Source organism: Lepus europaeus, chromosome X, assembly GCF_033115175.1.
Source record: "Lepus europaeus isolate LE1 chromosome X, mLepTim1.pri, whole genome shotgun sequence".
Lineage (NCBI taxonomy): Eukaryota > Metazoa > Chordata > Mammalia > Lagomorpha > Leporidae > Lepus > Lepus europaeus.
This window is the reverse complement of record NC_084850.1, coordinates 130,040,839-130,053,478: the sequence shown is the minus strand read 5'-3', so window position 1 is coordinate 130,053,478 and position 12,640 is coordinate 130,040,839. Positions and strand designations below refer to the sequence as shown.

The 12,640-nt window shown below is 43.3% G+C and overlaps 1 protein-coding gene across 1 annotated transcript in view; it reads left to right on the top strand.

The window, feature by feature from the left end:
• PPEF1 (protein phosphatase with EF-hand domain 1) overlaps positions 1–12,640 on the top strand; it is a 121,343-nt gene that overhangs the window by 18,261 nt on the left and 90,442 nt on the right. The window contains exon 3 of the mRNA XM_062183411.1: positions 10,101–10,228. Within this exon, the coding sequence (XP_062039395.1) occupies positions 10,101–10,228 (128 nt within the window). The remainder of the gene's footprint in view (positions 1–10,100; positions 10,229–12,640) is intronic.

The following is a 12,640-nucleotide window of genomic DNA, read 5'->3' as shown; positions in this document are numbered from 1 at the left end:
CTGTTGTCCATCAGCACTTTGACATACTCAAATGCCTTTCTTCAATTTTTTTTGGCTTATATATATATATATATTTTTTTTCCTCATGCTGTTTTTGTTTTGTTCTGCTTTGTTGTTTCCTCCATAATTTCTTTTGAAAATTGCAAATCTACAGAGGAGATGAAAGGATAGTGCAGTACAATGAACACCCAATATGCCCTTTACCAAGCGTTAGCATTTCATCAACCTTTCTTTTTCTCTCTCTCTCCCGTCTCCTTCTCCATTTGAATATAAGTTGTAGATCTTGTGACATTAACCTCTGTGTACTTTAGCAAAATCTTATGAAAAGAGGGCTATTCTCTTATGTAACCACAATATAGATCACATTGAAGAAATATAACATTAATAGTGAAACTTTACTGAACAACTCACATTCAGAATTTTCCTGTTGTCCAGGATTGCCCTTTGTAATGGTTTTTTCCTTCCCTTAAAAAAAAAAAGCCTTCTCTGGTCCCCTCCGGTTCCTCTCCTCTGTGCCAGGTTTGCTCCTGAAGGGGGCTTCCCCGCTGCTGCCTCCTGTTTCCTCATCTATCCCAGCTCTAGGAAAAATGATCAGACAGGTTCTTGAATGACCCTGAAGTCCAGCGGTGCATTCACAGACCCGATCTCACTCTACTTCTTGGCAGTCCTCGGTACTCCCGCACCCTCCTTTTTTAAAATACTCACTCTCCTTGGTTTCAGTCCTGGTTTGTCTTTTAGGTCTCTGCTTAGACCATTTATGTGGACTCCGCTTTCCGCCAACTTTTCAACATTGGGGCTTCTCTGTGTTCCTCTTGGCCCTCTTATTTTGTCACTCTAATGTTCTCCTTGAAGGGCTTTACTCTATGGCTTTAATTAAAATCACCGTGTCGAGACTGCCAAATCTTTATTGCCAGCCCACATTAAATCCTATAATTCCTGGCTTATTGGGAATCATTGTAAATAAGTACTTTTCTTTGTAAAAGGAGAACACTTTCTTCCCCTCAATAACAATTCTTTGTTAATTATTCGCATTGTGATGTGTTATGGTGGCCTTGAGATTTGTACAGAATTTGTACTGCAAACACATTGCCTGTGTGAAACAGGCAACACACACACACACACACGTTTTTATTCTGTTTACCAGTTAAATGCATCTTCACCTTTTTCTTTATTTGCTGTGTAATTAATTGCTTTAAACATTTCAGGTATTTTGAGACTTTGACAGTGGCTATTTAGGTACCTATTCTAGAACTGTGAGCCTGTGAAAGGCAGAAAATATCACTTAAAGGATATTTCATTATATGTGCATTCTCTTTTAAAGAGGTTTTTTTTTTTTTAAAGATTTATTTATTTTTTTGAAAGGCAGAGTTACAGAGAGAGGTAGAGACAGAGAGAAAGAGGTCTTCCATCCACTGGGTCACTCCCCAAATGGCCACAACAGCTGGAACTGGGCCTATGGAGCCAGGAGCCAGGAGCTTCTTCTGGGTCTCCCACTTGGGTGCAAGGGCCCAAGCAGTTGGGCCGTCTTCCACTGCTTTCCCAGGCACAGTATCAGGGAGCTGGATCAGAAGTGGAGCAGCCGACTCAGACCGGCACCCATTTCTTCAGTCTCCTTTATTTTAGAATAATAATGTGTGTAAATAGAATTCACATGTAACAAAATATTAATGATTGTATAATCCTTATCATTTTCCATACATTTGAAAGTATTTCAAAATAAAAAGTAAAAAACAAAAAAATCCAAATCCAGTACAACCAAATTTACCATGTTTGTGGTGGTTGTAACCTTGAACCAGTTAACATATCATACATGGTAATCTGATTTTAGTATATTTAAAGGAGAACTGATAGGTGGAATGTGTAATGTTCCTGGCTTAAACCAATTGCTAGCAAACTTTGGCTATAATCACTTAATGGGAAAATCAAAGATATTAGGGACTTATATTTTTTCTATAGGAATAATTCAGATTTATTTATTTATTTTTGAGTAGCCTTTTAAAAAATTTATTTGAAAGGTAGAGTTACAGAGAGAGGAGGAGGAGGAGAGAGAGCAAGAGTGAGCATGATCTTTCATCTGCTGCTTTATTTCCCAAATGGTGGCAACAGCTGGGGCTGGGCCAGGCTGAAGCCTGGTGCCAGGAGCCTGGAGCTTCTTTTGGGTCTCCCACTTGGGTGCAGGAGCCCAAGCACTTGGGCCATCTTCTGCTGCTTTCCCAGGCCATAGCAGAGAGCTGGATTGGAAGTGGAGCATCTGGGTCTCAAACAGGCACCCATATGGGATGTTGGCGTCACAGGCGGAGGCTTAACCCACTACACCACAACGCTGGTCCCTCAAGTAGCCTTTAGAATTTGTCTGTTGTCCAGAAGTTTCTGGTTTGAGTGTTCAGTTTGACACTTCATGGTTTGTCCTTGAATGGTTGTTTTCAGCTTTTCAATGTGCAATAATAGGTGGGCTACAGCTGTGGCATTAGAAAAAGAACAGATGAATGGATTAGAAAGGATCTTAGAGATAACAAAATCTGAAGCTCTTGTGATTTAAATGAGAAACTGAAGACCAGAAAAGTGATTTGCCTGAGGATATATAGCTGGCATGTGGTTGAGTGGGGACCAAAATGAAAGTCTCCTGACTACAAATTCAGCCCTTATTCTTATTAACCCATGTGGATGGGTTTGTGAGTGAGTAAGTAAAAAATTATAAGGATGACCTCTAGTTCTCACCTTTCTCTGAGAATGATAAAATTATGATCTATTGCATTTGGGGAAAATGATGGGTTTTTAAAATTAAATTATTTATTTGAGAGAGTTACAGAGAGAGGTAGAGCCAGAAATAGAGAGAGGGAGAGAGAGGTGTCTTCCATCCGCTGGTTCACTCCCCAAATGACTGCAGCGGCCAGAGATGAGCTGATCCGAAGCCAGGAACTTCCTCAGGGTCTCCCACGTGGGTGCAAGGGTGCAAGGGTCCAAGGACTTGGGCCATCTTCTACTGCTTTCCCTGGCCGTAGCAGAGGGCTGGATTGGAAGTGGAGCAGCCGGGACCATATGGGATGCTGGTGCTGCAGGTTGGGGCTTTAACCCATTGCGCCACAGCACTCGCCCTGAAAATGATAGTTTTTAAACATTTGTAGTTGTTTGGAGACTGGCTTAATGTTTTACAGTCTTGTTTGCTTCTCAAGTAAGTCAATCAATGGTTGGGAGTGCTCTTTGAGGTGTGCACTCACTCGCTTTCTCTAATAAATTTTTATAAAAGATTTATTTTATTTATTTGAAAGGCAGATAGAGAGAGGGACAGAGAGAGAGAGAGAGAGCACGCTTCCATTAGCTGGTTCACTCCACGAATGGCTGCAGTGGCTGGGAATGGACCAGGCTAAAGCCAGGAGCCAGGAATCCCATCCAGGTCTTCCATGTGGGTGCCAGGGGCCCAAGTACTTGAGGCGCCTTCTGCTGTCTTCCTGGGTACATTAGCAGGAAGCTGAATTGAAACTGGAGGTGGGATTTGAATCAAAGCTCTGAGTCACAGATGACAGCTTAACCCCCTGCACAACACCAGCCCCTCTCAAATCTTTAGAAATTCAAAACAAATGCTTTCTGGGGACAAGAACTCTGTGTGTGCTCTTGCCCTTCTGGGATAAGCAAGCCTCATAAGGTCTGAGCTTTGCTAGCCCCCTGTCTTAGTCTGTTTCCTACTGCTATAACAGCATACTGTAGGCTGGCGCCGCAGCTCACTAGGCTAATCCTCCGCCTGCGGCGCTGGCACCCCAGGTTCTAGTCCCGGTCGGGGTGATGGTTCTATCCCGGCTGCTCTTCTTCCAGTCCAGCTCTCTGCTGTGGCCCGGGAGTGCAGTGGAGGATGGCCCAGGTCCTTGGGCCCTGCACCTGCATGGGAGACCAGGAGAAGCACCTGGCTCCTGGCTTCGATCAGCTCGGAGCGCCGGCCGCAGCATACCAGCTGCAGCGGCCATTGTGGGGTGAACCAACGGAAAAGGAAGACCTTTTTCTCTGTCTCTCTCTCACTGTCCACTCTGCCTGTCAAAACAAAACAAAACAAAACACAACAAAACAAAAACCCAGCATACTGTAGATGGAGTAATTTATGAAGAAAAGAAATTTACTTCTCATGAAGTGCAACATCAAAGTGCCAACATCAGCTAAGGGCCTCATGACCTGGTGGAGGACATCAGATGGTGAGAGAGCATGTGCACGAGACAGGAAATGGGGGCCACACTCACGTTTTCTTTTAGCTCAGGGATCCACTCGTGCAGTAAGTAACCTGCCACGAAAGGGCGTGAACCCCTTCATGAAGCTGGAACCTTTGTGCCCTAATCACCTCTTGAAGGACCCACCTGTTAATATCATCACCATGTCAATTAAATTTCAACATGAGTTCTCAGGGGCAGCATTCAAACCACAGCACTGCCCAAGAAGCAGGCTCTGCGACCGTCGTATGTCCCCTGGGCTTGTATTTTGAGCCATTTTTCCAGTGAAGTTGGACGTCTCCCCAGGACAGTCACATACTCTAGCAGATGGTGGATATAGAGTATCTGTAAGCAAAACTAACAAGAATGAAGACTGTCGTCCCAGCCCGAGTTAAGCCACGCCCTCGTCTCATGCTTTGCACAGCTGTGGCAATAGATGCTTTTTCCCCTTCTTTAAATCCTTTTGCCTCTGGAGGATTCATTCTCTTTCCAGTTGGTTTGAATTCATTTAATCAGCTCTATCACACTTGAGCCTCTGTCGCTCCCTGGCTGTCAGGCCCCTTAAAGGCACATGAAATATTCACGCATCCTGGTGCTTCCCTGGGAGGCCTCTGCCAGCAGAATTTCAAAGGCAGAGTCTTTAAATGTCTTAGCATTCAGACTATGAAACTTCTTCTTTAAAAAAATATCAACTACTACTTAATAAACAAAACTGGGGTGGGCATGTAGTACAGCAGGTTAGGCCACCACGTGAGACACCAGCATCCCAAATTGGAGTACCTGGTTTCAGTCCTGGCTGCTCGGCTTCCAATCCAGCTTCCTGCTAATGTACCCCCTGATGGCTCAAGTGCCTGGGTCCCTGCCACCCATGTGGATGCTGAGGATGTAGCAGGGGAATGGAAGACAGTTCCTATTCTCACATAGCTTATGTAATAGGGGAAGCTAGACAATAAACACCAATGCGTGACTTTCTAGGAGTCAGTTGGTGAAAAGTGCTATGGGGAGCAGTAGAACAGATAAAGAGGTTAGGGAATGAGTATATGTATGTTGTGGGGGTGGGGGGAAGTGTGGGTGGGAGGTGCTATTCTGCATACTGGCTCATTTTTTTATTGCTGATTCCAAATGTCCCACTGTGTTGTATAGCACAGTGGTAATGAACCCAGGTTCTGGAATTATAGAGATATGGATTTGAACTCTACATTCTACCACTGACAAGCAATATGACCCCAAACAAGTGATTTCTGAGCCCCCATTTCCTTATCTGTAAAATAAGAATAGTACTGCTTCATAGGATTGTTGAGAGGATTAAATCAGCACACAGTACAGTGGTTGACATGAAGCAGATGTTCTGAATTTATTATTTGTCTTGTTCACTAACCCCGTACATGGATATTTACTTTCTTGCAAAATATGATGATGATCACCACCAGAGAAAATAATCTATTAAAAACCAAACCAACAAACAAAATCTTGGCAATCATGGAACCACCTGTACTGGGCACAGAAAACTGGCCAGGTAACTTATTGAACATGTGCTGTTGCTCCCTTTGGGACTCGTAAGGCAGTAGCTTTTATTTATTTTCTTTTTTCTGTATGGGATGAATGTGACAGGGAAGACAAGCCCTGTTATGCAATGAAGCAGCAAAATCAGAAGCAATCTAACCTGTCCAACAAGTTCAGAACTGGACCACACAGATCTTTAAATCTCCAGGCAGGGGGAGGGGTCTGGACTCGCTATTTTGGAGGCTTCTGCTCTGGAAGAGGGTCCTCAGCTGGCTCCCGGTGCTCTGTGGTGAACAGGTGGGCTCTTAGGCATCAAGTGAGGTTTTAGAGGTCTGATGCTGGTATGCTCAACCCTGCCATGCCAGTATCCTTCCCTTTCCTCCACAGGTTTCTGAGGGCCCTGTCTATCTGAGAGACAAAGGCAGGATGTGGCACAAAGTCCGCTCCATCAAGCACTCCACAAGGACCCAAAAGCCCAATGTAGCACTCTAGAAAGGGCCTGAATTTGAGCACCCAGGAAGTTGAGGTCTAAAGAGAACCTATTTTTCCCATCCTCCTGAGACTAGATCATCAGGCAGGGTCTAGCCAGGAAGCAGAAACCACACAGTGATTTGCACAGAGAGAACTCAAGGTAAAGAATTGTCAAGTAGGTATGCAATGGCTCCTAGGTAACTGAAAGGGAACTCTAAGTTATACAGAGATAGCAACTATAGCAAAGTTACCACCCTGCTAGAGTAGAGAACACAAAGGGAAAAGATTGGAATTATTGCAACCTAGAAACTTGGAGGGTTCCACAGAACTGAAACCCAGACCTTTGAGCAGGAATGCTGCTCGGCTCGGGGCTGATGTCTCAGGGGTTGCCATGAGGCTGGTTTTGCAAGTGCTGGAAAAATTGCACACTGGACTCAACTGCTGCTGCAGTGGGTGAAGAACAGTTGCTAGGTTACACAAACAGGAACAGGAAGCAGACTGGAAGGAGTGTGCCCCCATCTGTCTTCCAGTTTCTCTCTACTGCCCCTATGGGCAGAGCCTAACGATGAGCAACTGGCAAAGGTTAAATGGAGTCTGCAGAATCCCAGCCTCAGCACTGCTGAGCCAACTGGAGAAGGGTGGGGTTGGAGTTAGGCTACGACAGCGTCATACTCATAAGAGGCATTCATGCCCAGATACCAAGTGCAAGCATAGAGATGGCTGATTACCAAGTGGGGGTGGGGACTGGCATGAGGGGCCTTTCAGCTTCCTGAAGGAGAGGAAGTGCAAGGCAGAGGGAACTGAGCATGACTATCTGCTTTCCAAGACACAGTATCCACACCCACTAGTAGGAGAGAGCCCAATGAATGCATTGTGTGCCTTCCCAAGGGAACAGTCTCTTGGAGAGCTAGGGATGTGATGAGCAGGGATGGGAGAGAGGAGGAGTAGAAGTGGTAGTATATGTAAAGTGTGCTGGGCACATAGTAGGCATTCAGTAATGGTGGCTGTTATTTTTCAAGGGAAGGAAAGGTACAGATAGGTTAGGGACTGAAGTAACTGGCTGTAGTGAAGAGAGTTAAGGCTGTGGACTCAAGCTGAGTCTATTCTGGATAAGTGACTGAGCAAGGTACTTGCTTCTCATAATTTCTTTATGTGTAACACAGAGATGATACTACTTGTGGGGACTGAATGTATTGTATTAGATGCTTAGCATATAGTAGCTATTTTGTTCTGTTATTAATTATAGAAACAATAAGCTGAGTTATTTATTTTTTATGTTGCTAATGCTAAATGGAAGACTTAGAGATCATTTATTCCAATACATCATTGTGCCGATAAAGAAACTGGGGCCCAGAAAAAGGTCAATAAGATCTGTAGAAGATAAGAGCTTGGGCTATAGAGTCGGTCAGGCCTGGGTTCAAATCCTTGCCATCCATTTCCATTTGTTGGCTAAATGAGGTGAAATAAGTAAGTTCCTCAATCTCTCCAACTTTCACAGTGTGGTGAGGATTGTAGGAACTAAGATATTGCCTGGCCCTCAGTGAGTGCTCTGGAAATAGCAGTGCACTAGCACGAGGGGGCTTGGTGCCTCTGAAAGCCCTGAGCTGAGAAGTTTGGGTCATCATGCCAGTGACTGTTCCATAGAACAGGCCTTTCAGGTGAACCTGGCTCTCCATAATGGTATTGTGAGGACAATTGTGATTTCTGCTATGGTGCTATCGATTACTTGCTTTGCAATATTGAACAAGTCATTCTAGTACTTTTCCCTGTGGTTTTTCCCTAGGACAATTGTGATTCTTGACCTTAGGTTTATTTCCAGAAGTTTTCTGGAAGCTGATTAATGGCATGAGAAATCTCTGGAACCCAACAGCTTTGGAGAAGCTCATAAATAAACATTCTTAGATGGCTTGGTCCCAGAGTAGACCCAGTGTACCACAGCAGTGCTAAACCAAAAAACTCTGGGACTGGAGGCTGGATTCCTGCTTTCAGAACTCAGATTGTTCCTGCTATAGTCAACTCTTAATTTTTATGTGCTGACTGGGAGAAATGATAGCATGAAGAGAGGGAGCCAGCTGGTGCTGATTGCTCCTCACTGAAAACTTGAGGAGGCATAAGAGACTATATTTTAAAGCTCATTCTCTCTCACCTGATCTCCTTTTCCCATCCTGTGAAACTACAGGGTGGTTCAAAGGCTACTGGCCCCAGAAGAGAGAAAGTGTGCCTGGATAGTCCACAAACAAGACACTTAACTTGTAGTTGCCACTCATTTAGCTTATGCTTTGCCACAGATAGTGCACTAAACTCTTCAATCCACTAAACGCAACTCTTCTTTTTTGTATTTTAATTAATTAGTCTATTGCCTTCTGTGTACTCCATGCTCATTCACCTCCCCTGTAAATAACCAATCAACTATGTATGATGTGTGTCTTTTCCTTTGTATATATTCTTATGAAATGTCTATTACGGTTTTGTATATATGTGTATATATTGTAAAGATTTATTTATCAATTTGAAAGAGTGACAGAGACAGAGAGTGAGTGAGTCAGTGTTGGCGGGGGGACAGAGAAAGAGAGAGAGAGAGAGAGAGAGAGAGAGAGATGAATGATTGATTTCATTCACTGGTTCATTCCCCAAATGCCCACAACAGCTGGGACTGGGCCAGGCTAAAGTCAGGAGTCATCTAGATCTCCTATGTGGGTAGCAGGGACTCAAGTACGCAATCATCTGCTGCCTCCCAGGCACTTTAGCAGAAAGCAGAGTGGCTGGGACTCAAGCAGGCACTCTGATATGAGATGCAGCCATCTCAAATAGCATCTTAACCTGCTGCGCCACAACCAAACCCCTATGTATATGTGTGTGTGTATATATTTTTTTTCTTTAATTGGCATAAAATGATATTATATTTCCATTCTAACATTTTCGTAACTGTTCTGAGGCCCTGTATTTTTTTTTTTTTTGACAGGCAGAGTGGACAGTGAGAGAAAGAGAGAGACAGAGAGAAAGGTCTTCCTTTGCCGTTGGTTCACCCTCCAATGGCCGCCATGGCTGGCGCGCTGTGGCCTGCGCACCGCGCTGATCTGATGGCAGGAGCCAGCTGCTTCTCCTGGTCTCCCATGGGGTGCAGGGCCCAAGCACTTGGGCCATCCTCCACTGTACTCCCTGGCCACAGCAGAGAGCTGGCCTGGAAGAGGGGCAACCGGAACAGAATCCGGTGCTCTGACCAGGACTAGAACCCGGTGTGCCGGCACCGCAAGGCGGAGGATTAGCCTACTGAGCCGCGGCGCCGGCCTAGGCCCTGTATTTTTAAAAACCTGTCCATGTGGCGATAGATTTATTTAATCTTTTGCTTCCAGTTGAGGTATAGTACTCCATGGGCTGCATCCCACATAGGCACCCATTCTATTTCCTAACAGTGGACAACCAGGCTGCATTGTTACCAAACTCCCTCCTGCCACAAAGAAGCAGTTGCATCTCCACATGTCTCCTTTATGACTGTGTGAGAATTGCTTTGGGGGTACATAGAGAAGAAAGGAATTGCTGCTTCGTATGTACATAGATACAGCGCACCTAAGTAGTGCCAGGGGCAGGTGTTGTTACTATCTTCACTTTGCTGAGTAGGAAACAGGCTTTGAGGATTTTAATAACTTACCCAGAGTCACATAGACAGTTATTAGCAGAGCTGGCATTCAAATTCAGGCAGTGCTACTCCAAAATCTCTACTCCTAATAGCGAAGCCATCATCATTCCCCGAGTGTTTGAGACTTGAGGACATCTTATTAAAAACTTAAAGGTCACTCTCATTGCTTGTGGTTTTTATCTTCTTAGAACTGAAGGATGCAGATGGACTGATCTTTTTTTTTTCTCTGAAGTACCTACTTCCGCCAACAGCTGTATAGTAACTATTGTTTGACTTTCATGTGCCGTGGTCTGCAGTGCTGAGAGCCACACTGATCATCCAGAACTGGTACCGAGGTTACAGAGCTCGCCTCAGGGCCAGACAGCACTATGCCCTCGCCATCTTTCAGTCCATTGAATATGCTGATGAACAAAGCCAAATGCAGGTTTGTTTTGCAAGTTGGTCTTTTCTCCTGGGAAAATGCTTCCATTTACTCCTTGTTATTGAAAGAATGAAATTTTGGGTCCATTTTAAAGTTAGGAGCCTTGGTTAGAGGCTTTAATAGACATTTTCTTGGAACTTGCTGTTGAGAGAGTATGTGTTTTGGGGAGATGATGGTGTTTTTCAGTTTTGAAGTTCACATTTTTAAGAGAACTGCCAGATGTCTAGGTAACTAATAAAAAATAGTCTTACTCTATTTTTGAGTATACAGAAGTAAAGTTGTTACTTTATAAAGGGAAAAATACTTTAAGGGGATGAAAATTGGAAGAATTTCCTGGGAACAAAACTGACAGTTCTAGAAGAAAATATATATGAGTGAGGAAGGCCTTATTAAAGCTTGTGAAAAGCATATGTAAATCCAATTTTAATGCTTATTAATAAAAATGAATACTTTTTAAAATAATAACAAGATCTTGGAGAAATCTGTAATATAGTTAATAAAAAAAGCAACTTGTAGAACAATGTAGAGTTCATCCTGTATACATTAAAAAAAAATCTCATGTACAGCCAAGGTCTGGAAAAAGATACACAGCAAGTTGTTTTAGAGAGGTTAGTTCTAGGGTCTGGAGTGGTATTGGTTAGTGGGTAGGGATGCTAAGAGGAACTTCTTTTCATTCAGTATTGCTTGTAGTTTTGACCAATCATATATTTTTGTATCACATTATAGTATTTAAGAATAATTACAAAAATTTTGAAAGAGTTAAGTTACTGGATTGCTAACTATAAAAATGCTATACTATGGTTCAATCAAATGTTCCTTTTGCCTTCATTAGGCACTCATGATGTTGGCTGCCTTTTTAAGCATGGTAGAATACAGTGATGAATATAAAGGTGGAGCGAGCCCCCAAAGTGGTATGCTTTATACATGAACATTCCAGTATCAGTATTTCTACTATTTTTTTTTTTTTTTGGACAGGCAGAGTTAGACAGTGAGAGAGAGAGAGACAGAGAGAAAGGTCTTCCTTCTGTTGGCTCACCCCCCAAAATGGCCGCTACGGCCGGTGTGCTGTGCCGATCCAAAGCCAGGAGCTTCCTCCCAGTCTTCCATGCGAGTGCAGGGCCCAAGGACTTGGGCCATCCTCCACTGCACTCCCGGGCCACAGCAGAGAGCTGGACTGGAAGAGGAGCAACCGGGACAGAATCCGGTGCCCCAACCGGGACTAGAACCCGGAGTATTGGCGCCGCAGGTGGAGGATTAGCCTAGTGAGCCGCGGCGCCGGCCTTTTCTACTGTTTTTAAAACAGATTTATTGAGATCTAAGTCACATAGCATACAATTCACCCATTTAATGTGTATAATTCAATGGTCTTTAGTATATTTACAGAGTTGTATATCCATCATCACAGTAGAGTAATGGGCACCCCAAAGACCCCATACCCACTAGCATTCACTCTCTGGAATTGGCAACCACTAATTTGTTTTCTGCCTCTATGGATTTGCCTCTTCTGACCATTTAATTATCACTGGAATCATAAAATATGTAGTCCTCTGTGTGTCTGGCTTCTTCCATTTAGCATAACATATGTCATAGGTTTAAGTGTGTCATAGCATGTATCAGTAGTTCATTCCCTTTTCATGCTCAAATGATATTCCTTTGTCTGGAATTTATATAGAGAATATATATATATATATATATATATATATATATAATTTTGCATATCCATTCCTCAGTTGATGGACTATTTGGGTTGTTTCCACTTTTTTTGGAAACAACCAAAAATCATAACATAAATAATGCTACTATAAACATTTGTGTGCAACTGTTAGTATGAACATATGTTTTCAATTATCTTGGATATATACCCAGCCTGGAATTGTTGGGCCACATGATACCTCTATGTTTGACTTTATGAAGGCTGCCAAAGTGTTTTCCACAGCAATGGCATCACTGAACCCCAGCAACATATGAGGATTCTCATTTCTCCAAATCCTTGCCAATACTTGTTACTGTCATTGTTTTTGATTATAGTCATCCTAGTAGGTGTGACATAATATCTCATTGAGGTTTCTGTTGACCATTAATTGAAACTCCTCAGCAGCATTAAAATCGTGCATTTAGGTGTCTGTATGGAAAGCCAACTCCTAGACCCACTCTCAGCTTGTGTTCACTTAGTGTTCATTCTTTGCGGGAAGAAGGGCAAAGAGAAGAAATGATTTGTGCTGTATAAATGCATATCTTTTCAGATAATTGGTAGGCATACAAGTAGCACCTACATGATTGTTGGAATGCTGGTGGATTTCCACCTTTCCTTCCTTTCTTTATTTCCTAAATATATCCCTTAACTCCTAGTCTTACTATCAGAAAACAAGACATCATTATGAACAAATTTTAGTAGCTTAGACTGGATTTCCTAGA